Source organism: Schistocerca serialis, chromosome 3, assembly GCF_023864345.2.
Source record: "Schistocerca serialis cubense isolate TAMUIC-IGC-003099 chromosome 3, iqSchSeri2.2, whole genome shotgun sequence".
NCBI lineage: Eukaryota > Metazoa > Arthropoda > Insecta > Orthoptera > Acrididae > Schistocerca > Schistocerca serialis.
In genome coordinates, this window is record NC_064640.1 from 840,969,873 (window position 1) to 840,990,165 (window position 20,293).

General features: G+C 44.7%; 1 protein-coding gene across 3 annotated transcripts in view; it reads left to right on the forward strand.

Moving 5' to 3' along the window:
• Positions 1-20,293, forward strand: part of LOC126470904 (ligand of Numb protein X 2-like) — a 492,663-nt gene that overhangs the window by 378,104 nt on the left and 94,266 nt on the right. For all 3 annotated transcript variants that reach the window (XM_050098936.1, XM_050098935.1, XM_050098934.1), the window contains one exon: positions 14,232-14,338. In XM_050098936.1, the coding sequence (XP_049954893.1) occupies positions 14,232-14,338 (107 nt within the window). The remainder of the gene's footprint in view (positions 1-14,231; positions 14,339-20,293) is intronic.

Below are 20,293 nucleotides of genomic sequence, written 5' to 3' on the forward strand. Positions count from 1 at the left end.
AAATCTAATATAGTGTAATTTTTATCTTGTTCCCTAAGTCACTTTGTCAAGAACGTCAATAAACTCTTATTTTTAATTGAATGGCAGGAGTGTGGAAGCGGGTGCTGACATACTATAGAATTTTTTTATTCCTGTTGCCTGAATGAGCGATGTTATACTTTCGAAATATGCAGATCAGCTTAGTTTCTCTTTGCATTACACATAGATTCATTTCTTTTCCCATCTAGTAAAAAACTGGATTAAGAAGCACTTGGGCAATGCTGACTAAACAGCCAGTTTTCCCAAACGTTGTTAATTTCCACTAGTACTGTTCACATGGCTTCTAGCAGTAAGAATGTTTGAAGGTTCACTGTTCGCCAATATTCCTTGTAACATTATAATGCAACAAACTGTCGCATGACATCTTGGGTTGTCGGGTGTTCTGCCGGATATCAGCTTCGTACTTGCACGATATTTCGGTCACGTAGCTCGAGACCTTCATCAGGTGCGACATGAGACTGCTCCTAGAGAGGACCTGGTCCAGTATTTATGCCAATGGCCTTCCCCCTCCACCAACGGCTGCAGGCGTTGGTGGAGGGGGAAGGCCATAGGCATAAATACTGGACCAGGTCCACTCGAGGAGCGCAGAGGTTTTTTTCCCTTGGCTCTTGCCTTGGCACTTTTTTTTCCTCTGCCCTTCAAACCGCTACCCTTCGTCAGATTTCGACCAATCTATCTCCAGATGAGCGTGTATTAATGGTTAATCCTAACCAGACGTACGCAAACATCGCAGTACCCACATCCTGCGACACCTCACTTTAGTGAATACTAACCCTTATGCAGAGATGGCAGTAGACCTTTTGTGTTGGCCATCATGCCGGTGTGGGCGTGGAGGGGCTCCACCTCTTGTGAAAAAAACTGGAGGAGCAGTCTCAGGTCGCACCTGATGAAGGTCTCGAGCTACGTGACCGAAATATCGTGCAAGTACGACGCTGATATCCGGCAGAACACCCGACAACCCAAGATGTCATTAGATCGCCGGGAAAGCCTGAAGAGTTACAAAACTGTCGCATGTTTTCAGCTGGTGTCACGTAGACACATGTAAATCCTTCTTCGCATATGCCATATTTCACTGCCTGCACGCTATTCCTTTATGCGAGTCCAGTGTGCTAACCACTGCGTCGCCTCGCTCAGTGTAAGAGGACATAATGCGCCTACAACCTGAGATGTAGTACCTTACGCTCGTATCACACTGTTTGTTGTTAAAACAGATTGTCAAGTTGCTTGCCTGCCATTAGCGTGACGTTAATGCGACTTTTCTGTGTGATTATATGTACCAGTATGTTGGGATCCCTATGTGTGAGAAGTAATTTATGGCCACTGTTACCTGACGTGACTTTATCTTGGTTTTTGTGGGGATCATAACCTTAGACATTGCCTCCGGTGCATTATCGAGTAACGTGGCAGTCCTCGCATTTAATGTTCTCGTAAACGTACACAAACAATTCCGCCCCCATTTGCATATTTCTCGTCAGCCTACTTAAAAGCAGTTAGACATCTGAATTAACGTTTGCATTCCGCCAGGCGCTGTAAATTGCGTTTTAATGAGTACGTAAAGTACTGAACTGGATAATTTGACCGTCGTCGCCATTATGCTAGAAGAAATGTGTTTCTTTATTTTAAGAGTAATGCCGATGTTGTTGCGTCTTCCATTGCAGCTACTTTGCAATCTGTGCAATGTTTCCGGAGTGAATGAAACTCCCATAATGAATCGCACAATTCTCTTATCCGTTAATTCAAGTCGCTAAGGATCCCAGACTGGGGGCAAATATTGGAGAAATGTTGGAAAGCAGCGATTGTAAGCGACGTCTTTCGATGATGAAATAAACTTGTATATTTCATCTGATAGACGTCTGGCATCCTATTTTTCCCAAGGCTAGGCGTAGGTGCTTGTTCCACCTCCGTACGTATATTCCGCGATTCTTGGCGGTTGTAAATGATTCCACTGCCTGATCGCTGATAGTGTAGTAAAAATAAAGTTTTTTTTGTCTATGTACGGGCATTACATTACAGTTATTTCTTTTGAGGGTCAGTTTCCAGTCTTTGCACCGCGTTCCGATCATCCGTTAGACTCCCCGTAATAGGTAGCAATTCTCCCTGTCTCTAAAGATTCAGCAGTGTTTACTTTGTGGGTGATTAACCTGTTCACGCAACTTTTTACAGTATTTCTTAGAAAATATTTGATACTGCATGTATGAAGTGAACCAAACAGTAATTAATGTTTGAGATATATTTAGAATGCGGTTTTCGTATGATAGAAACATTCAATTGTATACACAGTCATAGAAACGTAGATTCGGAACTTGCGTGATAGTTTGTAAATATTAAATGTAATGAGTGAAGAACTCGGTACCAGTGTCTTCAAATATGGGCATTATGCAGTGACAACCTGTGGCTGTTTATTAGTTTTGCCTGTATATTGCCACTTGTAAAAGAGGTGTTTATTTTTTATTCAAAAGAATGTGCTTTAGAAATGCCGCATTTTTGTTGTACAGAGGTGGGGGAAAGTATAGTTTCATCTACCAGGGAAACGAATTTTTATTAATAGTTTCATCTATCGTTTAACCATTGTTCATTTCACGTACGTCATTATAGGTTAGTTGCTTGTTGACTTGTGGTAAAAACTTTATTCTTTGAAGATTATGTTACTTGTGCAGGATCCCTCACAATGATGAATCCGCTATAAAAATCTGATTTATCACTCGTTCTACCGTGACTACGTAAGAAATGGGGTAAAGTATTATTCAGTTTGCGTATCTATGTATGTTTATGATAAGACGTATAAGTAAATCAAACATATTCGTGTCCACTTTTCCAATTGCGAAAATATCTCAGGAGTAGATAAAGTTTGAGACTAATTGCCTCAGTACAGTTTTCGACTGGGAAGAAACGCAATTGCATGCAATTGGTTTCATGTTTATAACTACTTATGTTTGTAATTAATTTTATTAACTTGCATTTACAATATACTTGCGTCTCCAGCAGTCTATGGCCCACATTTTTGTTCATTCAGGGTCACTAGGAAATCTAAACATGCGAAAACTATTTTTGCAGTAGTTAGTGCAGTTGGCAGCTGAGCAGCCACCCATATTTACGACGAATTCTTGAGTACATTTAATTACAAATCTCCACTCTCATCGTGTCTCCTATGTAGACAAGTATGAAGAACCCATACTTTGGGGAAAACATGGCCGACAGTTCAGCTAAGGTTGTAGGAGTCTTAGGCCCGTCATCTGCAGAGAGCAACGAAGGACGTTTGTGCAATCACGGCCCTATCGTCCTTCGCGACGCCCACTTCCGACAGTGTCGCTCCTTCCACTACAGCGTACTGTGCGCTAAAAAGTATCCAGCCCAATCGTACATACATACTATAATATTCTGTGAAATCGTATTTTGTTTTCGAGGCGACGATTCAGAAATATTTAGAAGGCTTTCCGGAAATCAAGGAATACAGGATGTGATTCAAAAGTTTCAAGACTTAACCCAGAACTGGAAATTTATTGGACATTTAAGTACAGCGGACTAAAATTCTTCAAAATATGGTCCTTCAGCGTCAACACAGCGCTGCCAGCGCGTCTTCCACTGTTCGTAGCCCTTCTGGAAGGCCTCGGGCGTCATGCTGTCAAGGGCTGTCGTCGAAGCCTGCTGGATGCCGTCGATGGAGATGGAGTCGAATCGCTTCCCTTTTAGGCCTGTCTTGATTTGGGGGGAAGAGGAAAAAGTCACTTGGAGCCAAGTCGGGACTGTAGGGTGGCTGTGGCAGTGTTGTCACATTGAACTTGACCAAAACTTCGGCGGCGGCGCGCGACGTGTGAGCGGGCGCGTTGTTGTGCTGGAGAATCCAATCGCCCTTGATCGCCGAGCTGTCGCGGCGAACTCGATCCCTCCAGCGTAAGTCACCTGTCACAGTCTGTCTATGAACAACAAACTCCTTGTGAATCACTCCTTTACCATAAAAAAAATAAATCAGCATGCACTTCACACACGACTTGCTCATGCGAGCTTTCTTGGGCTTCGGCGAGGAAGCAGGATCGTACTTGTAGACCCAGGTCTCATCACCAGTAACCACTTTCTCCAAAAGGTTCGGATCAACATTCAACCATTGGAGCGTTTCCTGGCAAACAGTCATGCGCCGTTTCTTCTGATCCACTGACAAAACTTTTGGCACCAGTTTGGCACACACTTTTCACATCATCAAATTCTCTGTCACAATCCTCCACACCATACTCTGACAGAGTCCCAGTTCATCGGCAATTAATCTAGTACTAAGACGACGGTCATTGTTTAAAAGTACCCGCACTCTCTCCACATTTTGATCCGTTCGGCTTGATTATGGCCTCCCAGAGCGGTCTTCGTCTTCAACATTCCCGCGGCCATCTTTGAAACGTTTGTGCCACATTAAAACCATTGCGTAGGTCATGGCTTCTTCCTTAAAGGGCTCTTCATTCATACCAAGAGTCTCCGTGGCGGTTTTGTTTAGTCGCACGCAAAACTTAATCAAATAACGCTGATCCATTTTCGCCTCTCCCACTTTTCAACCGAGGTCAATGACACGCACACACGCTGCAAGCGATGCACACTCTCTAGGGTTCCGGTGGCAACTGCCGCAGCTTCAGTTCGTTCCATGAGACCCCCCACTACTTCCCCAACCCGGCAGAGCCGTGCCGCGCGCGCTCCCCAACTCAATAATGAAGTAGTGTTGAAACTTCTGAATAGCACCTTGTACGCTACCAGCCAAATCCTTGGTATCAGCAGCGTTGTGGACCTCTTGATGAATACAGCAAGTTGGGTAGTATGCTATCTTTCTGTGTAGAAACCGTGTTAATTCTCTCACAAAGGCCGGCCGCGGTGGCCGTGCGGTTCTGGCGCTGCAGTCCGGAACTGCGGGACTGCTACGGTCGCAGGTTCGAATCCTGCCTCGGGCATGGGTGTGTGTGATGTCCTTAGGTTAGTTGGGTTTAAGTAGTTCTAAGTTCTAGGGGACTTATGACCTAAGATGTTGAGTCCCATAGTGCTCAGAGCCATCTCTCACAAAGGATACTGAACCTTCAAAACTAGTGGGCATAGGATACATTCCATAATTCTACAGCGAAGCGAGATACTTCTCTAGAAATGTGCATGTGAAATTCGAGCTTTCTTACACCTCTGAACAGTCACGTGGGACGCTCTGCTGTTCCAGTAACCCATGATATTCAACGTAGAATGTAACAGGCTGGGAGTCGTGGTGTACTCCTGTAATCCGAGGCCGTTGTGTGGAAGATAACTGTATATCAACTACAGATTCGGCCGTTTCGTGAGTTCAGGAGACTCTGCGTGCTGCTCTGGAGAAACCCAGATGATAGTGGTGCTCTCATATGTCAGAGAAGCCCAGCTCGGGAAACGAACTTTTTTTGACAATCATGTGCAACTGCTCGGTCGACGAAAGCTCAGTACCTAAACCCCTCAGACCTGCCCAGGTCCCAATAATGCACAAGGAAGAGAATAGAAGTAATCTTCTGAATAATAGACTCATAGCACTGACGTCGGTTTTCAGTAGGATTTTGGAGAATATATTGTGTTTGAAAGTTAAGAAAACAATCTATTGACATGTAACTAGTACAGATTCAGAAAATATCGTTATTTTGATACACAACTGTCTCTTTATTCAGGCGACGCAATAACTGCTATTGACAGGCGATCTCAAATTGATTTCATATTTCTAGATTTCCAGAAGGCTTTTGACATTGAAGCGGCTTCTAAACAGATTGTGTACTTATCAAGAATGGTCTCAGTTGTCTGACTAAATTCGTGATTTCCTGTCAGGAACATTACAGTTCACAATAGTCGCCAGGAAATCATTGAGGGAAACAGAAGTGATATCTGGCGTTCCCAAAGGAAGTATTAATAAGTCCTCTGCTGTTGGTAATCGATATTGACCATTTAGGAGACAATCTGAGCAGCCCTCTTAGATTTTTTTGCAGCTGATGCTGTCTTTTACCATATAGTACACAAAATATTTGAGTAGTGGTTCAAAGAGAGTTCTAAGACTGATAAACATCCAGTGATGCATCACTCAAGGTAAGACAACAGTGTAACCTATTACCCCACCCGCGCCAGTCGGCCAGTTGCATGACGTATTTTCTAGGTGAGGATGTAAGCTGATACATGTCTCGTGACCACCCAAATCTGTAGGGCATGTATGTGTGGTACACTGAAGATCAGAATATAACCTGATACCCCAGCCAAGGCTCTATGGCATAAAAGTGGCAGGAAAATGAATATCACCCATCCATTGTGAGAGTAATACACTCCTGGAAATTGAAATAAGAACACCGTGAATTCATTGTCCCAGGAAGGGGAAACTTTATTGACACATTCCTGGGGTCAGATACATCACATGATCACACTGACAGAACCACAGGCACATAGACACAGGCAACAGAGCATGCACAATGTCGGCACTAGTACAGTGTATATCCACCTTTCGCAGCAATGCAGGCTGCTATTCTCCCATGGAGACGATCGTAGAGATGCTGGATGTAATCCTGTGGAACGGCTTGCCATGCCATTTCCACCTGGCGCCTCAGTTGGACCAGCGTTCGTGCTGGACGTGCAGACCGCGTGAGACGACGCTTCATCCAGTCCCAAACATGCTCAATGGGGGACAGAACCGGAGATCTTGCTGGCCAGGGTAGTTGACTTACACCTTCTAGAGCACGTTGGGTGGCACGGGATACATGCGGACGTGCATTGTCCTGTTGGAACAGAAAGTTCCCTTGCCGGTCTAGGAATGGTAGAACGATGGGTTCGATGACGGTTTGGATGTACCGTGCACTATTCAGTGTCCCCTCGACGATCACCAGTGGTGTACGGCCAGTGTAGGAGATCGCTCCCCACACCATGATGCCGGGTGTTGGCCCTGTGTGCCTCTGTCGCATGCAGTCCTGATTGTGGCGCTCACCTGCACGGCGCCAAACACGCATACGACCATCATTGGCACCAAGGCAGAAGCGACTCTCATCGCTGAAGACGACACGTCTCCATTCGTCCCTCCATTCACGCCTGTCGCGACACCACTGGAGGCGGGCTGCACGATGTTGGGGCGTGAGCGGAAGACGGCCTAACGGTGTGCGGGACCGTAGCCCAGCTTCATGGAGACGGTTGCGAATGGTCCTCGCCGATACCCCAGGAGCAACAGTGTCCCTAATTTGCTGGGAAGTGGCGGTGCGGTCCCCTACGGCACTGCGTAGGATCCTACGGTCTTGGCGTGCATCCGTGCGTCGCTGCGGTCCGGTCCCAGGTCGACGGGCACGTGCACCTTCCGCCGACCACTGGCGACAACATCGATGTACTGTGGAGACCTCAAGCCCCACGTGTTGAGCAATTCGGCGGTACGTCCACCCGGCCTCCCGCATGCCCACTATACGCCCTCGCTCAAAGTCCGTCAACTGCACATACGGTTCACGTCCACGCTGTCGCGGCATGCTACCAGTGTTAAAGACTGCGATGGAGCTCCGTATGCCACGGCAAACTGGCTGACACTGACGGCGGCGGTGTACAAATGCTGCGCAGCTAGCGCCATTCGACGGCCAACGCCGCGGTTCCTGGTGTGTCCGCTGTGCCGTGCGTGTGATCATTGCTTGTACAGCCCTCTCGCAGTGTCCGGAGCAAGTATGGTGGGTCTGACACACCGGTGTCAATGTGTTCTTTTTTCCATTTCCAGGAGTGTAGTTCAGATACTGATCTGAGACAAAACCACCTACCCCTACTGATCTAGGCCAATAGGATGGTTTAAAAAAGGTAGAAAACTCGCTACCATCTCTCCTTTTCTCTCAGGACCAATGTAATTATTTAAAAACGGCGAGCCCCATACCACCCCTACATCTACATCTACATGTCTTACCTGTTCCACTCGCAAATAGAGCGAGGGAGAAATGACTGTCTATGTGCCTCTGTATGAGCCCTAATTTCTTGTATCTTATCTTCACGGTCCTTAGTCGTTGTGCAGTCAGCTTCAAATGCTGTTTCTCTCAATTTTCTCAGTAATATGCCCTTAAAAGAATAACGCCTTCCCTCCAGGAATTCCTGTTTGAGTTCCTGAAACATGTCCATAACATTTGCGTGTTATTCGAACCTACCAGCAACAAATCTAGCAGCCTGCCTGTGAATTGCTTTGATTTATTCCTTTAATCTGATCCGGTATGGATCCCAAACACTCGAGCAGTACTCAAGAGTAGGTCCAATCTTATTTCTTTCTCCTTCTGGTTTCTGATTGTTGTACGTTGCACATGTATTCTTCTTATGTGGTTCAGTCTTTCCGCTATTGCTTTGGTGGCCTTTAATTAGTGCTAGCTACTAAAGGGCATTCGCTTATTTCCAATAGTGAAGACTTCATGGTTCATCCAGTTTCTGTCTTGTATAGACGTAAACTGCCCTCCTTTAAATCCCCCCGTCGGAGGTTCGCGTCCTCACTCAGGAATGGCTGTGTTGTCGTTAGTTTAAGTTAGATTAAGTAGTGCGTAAGCTTAGGGACTGATGACCTCAGCAGTTTGGTCCCATACGACCTTACCACAAATTTCCTTCTTTTAATGGAAGTTTACGTATCTTTAAAATTTTCGTGTCTTTCCTAATGTAAAATTTGTGTTACGTCTTATCTTACGTAAGCTTTGTTGAATCGCCAGCTTTTGGTTAGCAGTTTTACTACCTTGCTGTATTGCTCCTACTTTCAGTGTGTGCCTTTATTGCTATTGCTGCTACTAAACAGTACAGGGATTTTTCACAGTGAGGAATTAAGAATTTAGCTCTCTTCCATTTTGCTAGTAGCAAGATTTTTTTTATAATAGGAATGGCACGTGAATGATATTGCAGCTCTTTACTATGGAACGTTATTCCACGTCGCCTGATGTCTCCCTACTAAATTAAAATTACCGTACCGCTCACGGAAAGGAAAAAAAATCATGCTTAAGCTTTAAATCGTCGGCTCACAGTTAAGGACTGTTACTCCGGTTCAGTACTGCCCCTGTTCGAGTATGTTCCTTTACCACTCAGCATGTACTCTTAACGCTTCTGATGCAATTTTTTTGTAATTTTTCTTTTCTTTTGCATGTAAATCACTAATTCAAACTGCGAGCGACCAGGCCAGTTTGTCTCCCATTATTCTTTCCGTCTACAGATGGCAGTACTATTGCCAGTCAGGTTTAGCGGTTTACTTCCTTCTCCGTGTACGCTACTCTGTGTTCTGCGCTCGCTGGTGGTATACTGCGTCCTATACTGTCCATCGCAACGCTCGAGGTCGCAGCACAAAATGTAACTGCCCTGTGTTCATTCACCGAGGCAGTTATCCCTTGTATTGTGTTACGATGGCGGGAATAGATAGCGGTGTCCAAAAATACTGAGAAAAATATATAGAGGGGGTTTGTATTTTCACTGCGCATGGCACAAATTAAACCTTGCAATAATGTTTGAGATCCGCAGCTGCATTGGAGCTATAAAAGATACTGTAAACTTTTCAGGGAATTGGTTTTGCATCAAAAATATGCACTGAAAATACTATTGCTGTGTGAAACAAGGTGATCTCAGAAACACAATGCCGGCCATTAAAACTGCTACACCACGAAGATGATGTGCTACAGACGGGAAATTTAACCGACAGGAAGAAGATGCTGTGATATGCAAATGATTAGCTTCACACACGGTTGTCGCCGGTGGCGACACCTACAACGTGCTGACATGAGGAAAGTTTTCAACCGATTTCTCATACACAAACAGCAGTTGAACGGCGTTGCCTGGTGAAACGTTGTTGTGATGCCTCGTGTAAGGAGGAAAAATGCGTACCATCACGTTTCCGACTTTCATAAAGGTCGGATTGTAGCCTATAGCGATTGCGGTTTATCGTATCGCGGCAGTGCTGCTCGCGTTGGTCGAGATCCAATGACTGTTAGCAGAATATGGTATCGGTGGGTTCAGGAGGGTAATACGGAACGCCGTGCTGGATCCCAACGGCCTCGTATCACTAGCAGTCGTGATGACAGGCATCTTATCCGCATGGCTGTAACGGATCGTGCAGCCACGTCTCGATCTCTGGGTCAACAGATGGGGACGTTTGCAAGACAACAACCATCTGCACGAACAGTTCGACGACGTTTGCAGCAGCATGAACTAACAGCTCGGAGACCATGGCTGCGGTTACCCTTGACGCTGCATCACAGACAGAAGCGCCTGCGATGGTGTACTCAACGACGAACCTGGCTGCACGAATGGCAAAACGTCATTTCTTCGGATGAATCCAGGTTCTATTTACAGCATCATGATGGTCGCATCCGTGTTTGGCGACATCGCGGTGAACGCACATTGGAAACGTGTATTCGTCATCGCCATACTGGCGCATCACCTGGCGTGATGGTATGGGGTGCCATTGGTTACACGTCTCGGTCACCTCTTGTTCGCATTGACGGCACTTTGAACAGTGGACGTTACATTTCAGATGTGTTACGACCCGTCGCTCTACCCTTCATTCGATCCCTGCGAAACCCTACATTTCAGCAGGATAATGCACGACCGCATGTTGCAGGTCCTGTACAGGAATGTTCGACTGCTGCCCCGGCCAGCACATTCTCCAGATCTCTCACCAACTGAAAACGTCTGGTCAATGGTGGCCGAGCAACTGTCTCGTCACAATACGCCCGTCACTACTCTTGATGAACTGTGGTATCTTGTTGAAGCTGCATCGGCAGCTGTGCCTGTACACGTCATCCATGCTCTGTTTGACTCAATGCCCAGGCGTATCAAGGGCGTTATTACGGCCAGAGGTGGTTGTTCTGGGTACTGATTTCTCGGGATCTATGCACCCAATTTGCGTGAAAATGTAATCACATGTCAGTTCTATTATAATATATTTGTCCAATGAATACCTGTTTATCATCTGCATTTCTTCTTCGTGTAGCAGTTTTAATGGCTAGTAGTGTATATAAGTATTTCGATGTTTTAGAAGCATATTGTCGAAATTGGAAAATCTTTTTCGGTAAGGACATTCTGGGACAATAAAAGCAGCCTTACATTTGTTATTCGTAGTTTGCACAAACCACGTTCATCTTGACTTTGTGTAGTATATTATAGCCAAGTACAATTCCCTGCTGCAACCGGTCGCAAAGATTGCAATCTAAAACCCTGGACGTAAGAAAGTGTCCAGAGCATATCCAAACCGTAACAACTGCAATTGCAGGACACAGGTGTTCTGCTGAAAAAGGGAGTGAGGAATTATTAAAATCAACTAATGAAATTGCTGAAACTTTGAACCTAGAGTTGCTTCCTCCAAGGAAAGTAAGCCCCAAACAGTATAGGGAAAATTATCCAGCTGGTTCGTTAAGCGAGTATTTTCGTCTCTAGCTATGCATGCTCTGTTTAGATTCGTTATCGCACTCTTTAGGGTTGAGGTTTCGTCAGACCAATCACCAGCGTTTGCTGGTTCATTCTCATATCCTGCTCAGATAATAAAAATTACAGCTCCAAAATTAAAACAAAATTTGTGGAGATAGCATCCAAATTTTATGGCTTAGAAGGGATCACATGAGAAGCCGAACTGTGGCGCACTTTTTGGATAAACAAGCAGGGGAACTCTGAAAATTTGGACGTAACAGAATTAAACCAACAAGGAATCTTTTTATCCAGAGACGAAAACAGCCCTAGAAATTTTACTGCCAATGCCTTGTTCCACGGCTACAATTGAAAGGCCCTTCAGTACAGTCAGATGCGTAAAAACATGGCAGATATCAACAAAGATCGAAGACAGGTCGAACGAGCTTTATATGACCAGTGTACGTTAAAAAATTGTAAACAGTTAGGGCGATTCTTTCACGGGAGACGTCATAAACCGTTTTGCTGAGATCCTCGAAAATTATTTTTAAAATCATTGGCTGATACTCATGCCAGAATTTTCATTTTTCTTCTGCATTTCCATTATTGCTCGGCGTTCAAGTACGGAAATGCGTATGATAGCTTAGCAGACAAATTGTAGCATGAAACATGCGGTCGCATCCATTACACATATTGTAGGGTGGAGGGTGAGGCTGGGCCTGGCGAAGTTTGCATCTGTGACGTTTTTCATTTTCCTGTCTCCGACATTCCTGCTGAAAATATAAGTAGTCGTGCTCCCACTTGTAAAATAGTCTAATTAAATAATTTAAATCAAATAAATGCGTGTTTATATTTATGCTTATTTATTTGACTGCCCATAAAGCAACATCTCCTGCAGATGTTTTCCGAACACACTACGTTCACCTACACTTGTGTGTAGGGCAAAACAAGCGCGGGGGGGACCCAGCTTAAGAAATTTTTTATTCTGTCTCCAGGCCAATAGCTGGATATGTTCTTGGCTGTATGGTAGGTAAAGCTACCGTAGATAATTTTGCTGCTATGGCGTGAGTGACTGACAAGTGAGTAAACAGTCAGTGAGCACTTGTCGTCCCATTGTTTTAATGTTTAATAAATGTGAATGTGAATCTCGTGTGACTAGGGCCTCCCGTCGGGTAGACCGTGCGCCGGGCGCAAGTCTTTGGATTTGACGCCACTTCGGCGACTTGCTGATGAAATGATGATGATTAGGACAACACAACACCCAGTCTCTGAGCGGAGAAAATCTCCGACCCAGCCGGAAATCGATCCCGGGCCCTTAGAATTGACATTCTGTCGCGCTGATCATTCGGCTACCAGGGGCGGACATGTTTAATAAATAGAACAGTGCAACAAATACACACTTGCTATGAAATCTACTTGAGTACCAGGTATTCTTCATAAACAAATTGCATTTCAAAATCTGGAGGTGTAATGTTGTTGGAGACGGTAGTTTTCTAATGAAACATTTTTGGTAATTATGCTGGCTTACAGAGAATAGCCGGTACTCCAGTACAGTAAGAATCTGATAAAAAATACGACTGACTGCCATATAGTATAGACTATGTTATGCATCCAGTTCCATTGCTGAGTGGAACTTAATTAGCAAATTACAGTTCAAAATCGGGAGGGGCTGCAGAGGCACTATAGTAGGAGTCACGCACCATGGCGGTCGAGATTAGGCTTGTTCTGCGCACCTACGTCACGTATTCTCCAATAGCCAATGAGCGTTCATAGTGTCCTGAGCGCTCTGCTGCGAATGCTGTAGCTAATGTGAGCATTAAACGTGATCGTAGCGAGTTGTTTAGTGAATTTCGATTCCATTTTTTGCGAGTTGTCATCGCTGATTGTGATGGTAACTGATAAATTCTGCGTAAGCAAGCGAGAGACATGATTTGCAGGATAAATGCTTTCTTCAAGCAGAAATCATGCGCATGTACGTACCACGACTGTCTCTTGGAATCGTCAACAATGCAATCCCCGTCCGTGCCTCAACATGCGCAAACCGCCATAGTTCGTGGATCGGGCTATAGAAGACTATAGTTAGTTAATGGATCATTTTGTTAATGGCGGGATGCAGTACCAAACAGCAGTACTCTACTAAAAAAAAAGATATCTAGCAGCTATACGTAACTTGTAGGATGCAAGCATAGTGTAGACTGCAACACAGACGACATTGGTATGCTATTTGCAGGACTACATTGTAGCGAGAAGAGGCAAAATAAGATCCTAAAATCACTGTTAAAGCCCATCTCTGAGCAGCTGCTTGTCCTATGTATACGGTGATATACGTTCTATAATCCCTGTTTTATGTGAATAAATTTTCATTCGGGTGAACCATTGCTTCAAGGTGTTCATTTTTCTTTCGATATCTTTCGTTGTGCATAAGTTCTAGAAGGAATAATGTTGACTCAGTTTAAATTCCAAAGGTATAGCGTTGTTTCTGTTGACAGTCAGAGGTAACTGTATATTATTGAAGCCTTATACAAAGATGACAGTTGCAAAATACATAAGACGATGGCTGTTTTCGTGAGATATGACTGCTTCTTAAGTTTCTGTAGAATTGCGAAGCAATGCTGATGGTGCAGGGAAGCTTGCCACAAATTACTGACTTTACGGAGGTATGATACTTTGTTTTTCCACATGACGTTTCCCTACTAGAGTCACTTAGCAATTAAACTGCATTCTCTACCACTATCTTCTCGAAGTAAATGAATAGCTGGTGTTAAAGTGTTTGTTTCTCCAGCAGTAAGAATATGTATTACAGAGACCTGTAGCGTAAGTAGCGATGATTACTCAAGTAGTCCTATCTTTCGTTGTTACAGGTATCACACGACTGCCTGTGCTAGAAGGAGAAATCAGCCATATAGAGATACCACGATTGTCCACAAACCTAGGAATCACCATCGTTGGTGGAGCTGATACTGCCTTGGTAAGTATTTGGTCGACTGTTAAACAGAACTAACTGTAAAAAGTGTCGTTTATAGATGTACGTATCTAGCTTTTTTAGCTCATTAATACATGAGGGGAAGAAAACAGTCGGGTAGTTTGTTAAATTGCGACTTGAAACTGTTTACTGATAATAGGCAGTTATCGTCGGTACTCTTAAATTCGTTTGTCTCCCCTCAGAAGTATAAAGTGCTACCGACAGTGCTCTGAGCACTATGGGACTTAATTTCTGAGGTCATCAGTCCCCTACCGACAGTGCTAATGAGTATTTGAGTGAGTTGTACGTACCAGGCCACCGAAAAACTTTAATTTAAAATATATTTGACAAACATTTATTGAATTTATAATTTACATCACTTCACGAGTGACATTTTACTTATTTACACAAGGTGAACCAGCATGACCCAGCTGTCTTAAAAACCTTCAAGTCAATAAGCGTAACAGAATTGACTTTAGTTTGAATTCTTGAATACTCTCAAATTTAACAATAAAAAATTTCATTGTATGTAAATTGAAGGTGGAAGGGGGAAGAAAGGAAAGGGATTAGTTATGTCAGCTGCATCGGGACTTTACGCGGAATCAATAGCGACGAGTGAAATGTGTGCCGGACTGGGATTCGAACCTGGGATCTCCTGCTTACTTGGCAGGTGCGTTAACCTACTGCACCATCCGAACACTGATTATCACATCTGCACGGACTAACTCGACACGACCCACATTCCCACCCAGAGCCACCCATCCACATGTCCGAAAGAACAGACTCCACACATTCATATAATTGATTCGCCTCGTTGGGCAACGAATCCAACTTCTTCAGTGCGGACACACAAGAATGTCCGACCTGCCGCGGGAATCTGAGTAGTGAATATGGAGAAAATAGGCAGGTACTGCGGATAGGTGGCGTGGATGGGAATGTTGGTCGGTCGAGATAATCGGTGAAGTGTCCGGATGGCGCAGTAGGTTGATGCACCTGCCTAGTAAGCAGGAGACCCCGGGTTCGAATCCAGGCGTGGCACACATTTTACTCGTCGTCGCTGATTCCGCGTAAGGTCCCTATACAGATGACATCACTAGTCCCTTTCCTTTCCTTTCCTTTCCTTTCTTCCCCTCTCTATGTTCACTTTACATGTAATGTATCACAATTGTGGATTCAGCGTGGTGTCTGTTTTTTCGGACAAAAAATTCATCTTAGCAGTTCGGAAGCCAGTTTAGTCTTTGCCTCCGCCCATGGGCAAAAACGACCAGCTGTACTTAGATAATACAACTACAACAGGGAAAAGATAGCACTTTAAAAAAAGTCATAAGATACAACTTATTAATGCAAGCAAGAATGAGCAAAATCATCCTGACGCTGAATCATTTAAAAACAGAGTAGTAATCAGTTAGTGACGAACCATAAACCTTCAGAGTAATAGCTTAAACCATTCTAGTTCAGTAGCAGAACTGTTAAAAGAATGTACAATAAAACTAGTAAAACAGATAGCTGAGAGAAACGGAACTATTGTATAAACCCTTCTCTTTTCTTAGCACAACACAGAGCGCAGGAAGTAGCGTAAAAGCCGCGTACTGTGCTATACACTGTTTACAAAAATGTACTGTCTTATGGGCACTTTCAAGAGAAATCCTTTTAAAGAAACGCTTCAAAACAATTGTATCTTGTAGAGTCTAGCTCGACTAAAGTATTAACCTTTACTTATGCTATTAACACGCAGATAGCTCGAACATCTGTCATGGTCACCTTTATGAGTGCAGCAAAGCGACTTCTCCACCGTGCTTATGTTAGTTCCAAAACCTGTTTCGGTCATTAACGACCAAACTGTCAACATGCTGCAGATTGAAAATGGCGTCAAATCAGTGCACACAGAACCGGTACACCCTCTGAGGTAGTAGTCTGCCGAACTTGATCACCACACGTGGCAACTCCAATCAAAATTGTCAGTACGTCATTTGCAGATATCGGTGCGGCAATGCTAAACAAATGATGACACTCAAATCACAGTCTTAAGTCACAGCCAAGAGCCCAAAAGACCACGAAATCACGGCACCAAAGGTGGCGCTGCACCAGGTCTACGGCGGCGATAATGTGCAGAATTGATGACAATCTATCCATCGGACTGGCTCAGTTCTTATTGTGCCTCATAGTACGCGTATAAATCTGGTAGTGGGGAAGGCAGACCGTAGGTTGAGATACCTTCGACGAATACTGAGAAAGTGTATTTCATCTACGAGGCATGACGCCTACAAAATTCTCGTCCGACGAGGTCCTGACTGATTTTCGTCAGTTTGGAATCGTTCAAAGTTGAAGTAACGAAGGAGACAGATCAAACTGAAAGGCGCGCTTTGCAATTTCTTGAGGGTTTGTGTGGCTAGCGTGTGGTGTCTGCAGCGAGAGACGTGCTTCACGTAAAGGTTTACTCTTCTGTGGCATATTAATTCACAGTGATTTTTCGACTTTAAGTTCAGTTTTTATGCTGAAATAAGTGACATAAAATATTAAAAATTTGGTGTAGTGGGCGAGGACTTTACTACAGACGTCCTCTTTAGCTCCGCTGAAAGACAATAAAACGGCGGAGCCGTTTGGAAAACAGTATTAACGTCTGCTACTACTTCTAGAAAAAAAAGTGGGCGGACCCTCTAGCTAGAAGCGCGCACTTCGCATACACTGACTGCTAGCGTCCCAAAGAGACCCATCGATGTAACACAGCGTCGATCTCTACACGGGGAGCACCACTTCGGGCTGTAGCCCGTAGAAGGCTGCACAATATGATGGGCCGGATCTTTTCACAGTTGAACCCATGTTCCCTCAGGCTCGCATGGGTTTTGCCCAGTTATAACAAAGATCCCCCGAGATCTTAGCCGTCGATTCCACGAATATATCACTACTCGCGTTGGTATGATTTCTCTCACCTCGTTTAACGAGTAACGGAGGAGGTCGCTTGCGCTTTGCGTCAAACGCACACCTCTTATTGCTTGACGTCGCTCAGTACCATGGAAAAACCACGGATATTGTGCTTTCAGACAGTTATATGGGTGACCACCGTGCGTTCTGCCACGGGGGCTACATAGCATCGCAAAAATAACTCGGACAGTAATGACTACCACATGTGGCCCGATACATCACATAAATTCCCAGCAGTTATCCATGTCTGCCCTCTCAGGAAGGTACTCGTGTCGGCGAGCTCCTTCTCACCACATTAGACGTGTTGTGCCGAGGATGCTTTTGCAAAACCTCTGCCGCATATCTTGATTCTACTAGAGAGCGCCCGTTGCCCTGGTTCTTGAAACTGGATAGTTTCCGATGGTTTTATAGGTAATCACCGTGCGGTCTGGCACAGGACTTCATGCTACTGGTGTTTCGTGTTACCTTGATCACTCATCATAAGGATAGTATATTGCGAGCTATTTCCAGCGCTAAAGTCAGCACTTGGGAAATGGATTGGCCTTTGAAGACGATCATGCTCGGGCACACCGTCTTACCTGCTTGTTTGGGACAAGTTGTAAGTGGATGACCCTAGGAGCGCCTCAGTTGGAGGCTCTGCGGTAGTCTTGAGCGCCACCGTTTTACTACCTCGTTGAGAGCATGCCAAGAATACTTAGGTATGTGGTCGGACAATAGTGTATTGGGTGTCATGCAGCAATTTGGTTTTCAGGTGTACAGAGAAGTACACTTTCGAACAGACTGCGTCTAATTTGATTATTCTTTTTATTTTGCTGTAAAGTTGTGGTTTTTTTTCCATTCCCTTCTCCGGTTGAATGTACGCCCACAGACAGAAATGTTGTTGGTTGAAAACTTTTTTGAGCAGTTTATAGATAAAATTTGTAGCAAGACCAGCAGAGTGTCGATTGGACTGGCAGTTGACCGTTAATATAAGTACGATAGATTGTACTGCGCGTGAATGGGTCGAAAGGCACATTATTCTCCGGTTACATTATTGACGATAGTGGGATAATGATAAATTAATGAAAAGAGTGATAAAGGTAAAAGATCCAAAAATATCCGTCCGGACCGATCTAAATTAGAGCGATCACATAAAATATGTTGGAGAAGCAGATGATTGGATGAGATTAAATGGAAGGATCCTTAGGAAATGTAAATCATTCACGAAAGAAGTGATTACTAAACATACATTCTACCGAGTCTTGAAATGCGCTCGGTCAGTCTGGGACTTCACCAGATACGATTAATGAACGAGGCAGAGAATATCCGAAGAAAAGGGTCACGTTTCGTTATGCACGAGAGCATTGAGGAGGTACTCAGCAAACTTTGAGTTGCAGACGCTACAAGATATGCGCTGTTGTTCACGTAGAGGTTTATTTCGAAAGCGTACGTTCCATGAAGAGCCAGGCAAGGAATTGAAGCTGGCACTGTGGTTGGTTGTGCACGCTATTCTGGAACGATACGGGAAATGATAGTACTATGTTAGCGCATAAGTTCGTAGCGTTTGTCCATAACTTTAATAAACCAAACAGATACACATAACAGAGACGTTAGTCATCAGTAATACACTACTTGCCATTAAAATTGCTACACCACGACGATGACGTGCTACAGACGCGAAATTTAACCGACCGGAAGAAGATGCTGAGATATGCAAATGATTACATTTTCAGAGCATTCACACAAGGTTGGCGCCGGTGGCGACACCTACAACGTGCTGACACGAGGAAAGTTTCCAACCGATTTTTCATACACAAACAGCAGTTGACCGGCGTTGCCTGGTGAAACGTTGTCGTGATGTCTCGTGTAAGGAGGAGAAATGCGTACCATCACGTTTCCGACTTTCATAAAGGTCGGATTGTAGCCTATCGCGATTGCGGTTTGTCGTATCGCGACATTGCTGCACGCGTTAATCGAAATCCAATGACTGTTAGCAGAATATGGAATCGGTGGGTTCAGGAGGGTAATACGGAACGCCGTGCTGGTTCCCAACGGCCTCGTATCACTAGCAGTCGAGATGACAGGCATCTTATCCGCATGGCTGTAACGGATCGTGCAGCCACGTCTCGATCTCTGGGTCAACAGATGGGGACGTTTGCAAGACAACAACCATCTGCACGAACAGTTCGACGACGTTTGCAGCAGCATGAACTAACAGCTCGGAGACCATGGCTGCGGTTACCCTTGACGCTGCATCACAGACAGAAGCGCCTGCGATGGTGTACTCAACGACGAACCTGGCTGCACGAATGGCAAAACGTCATTTTTTTCTGATGAATCCAGGTTCTGTTTACAGCATCATGATGGTCGCATCCGTGTTTGGCGATATCGCGGTGAACGCACATTGGAAACGTGTATTCGTTATCGCCATACTGGCGTATCACCCGGCGTGATGGTATGGGGTGCCATTGGTTCCACACGTCTCGGTCACCTCTTGTTCGCATTGACGGCACTTTGAACAGTGGAAGTTACATTTCAGATGTGTTACGACCCATATCTCTACCCTTCATTCGATCCCTGCGAAACCCTACATTTCAGCAGGATAATGCACTTCCGCATGTTGCAGGTCCTGTACGGGCCTTTCTGGATACATAAAATGTTCGACTGCTGCCCTGGCCAGCACATTCTCCAGATCTCTCACCAATCGAAAACGTGTGGTCAATGGTGGCCGAGCAACTGGCTCGTCACAATACGCCAGTCACTACTCTTGATGAACTGTGGTATCGTGTTGAAGCTGCATGGGCAGCTGTACCTGTACACGTCATCCAAGCTCTGTTTCACTCAATGCCCAGGCGTATCAAGACCGTTATTACGCTCAGAGGTGGTTGTTCTGGGTACTGATTTCTCACGATCTATGCACCCAAATTGCGTGGAAAATGTAATCACATGTTAGTTCTAGTATAATATATTTGTCCAATAAATACCCCTTTTATCATCTGCATTTCTTCTTGGTGTAGCAACTTTAATGGCCAGTAGTGTACCTTTAAACGATCTTCGTCA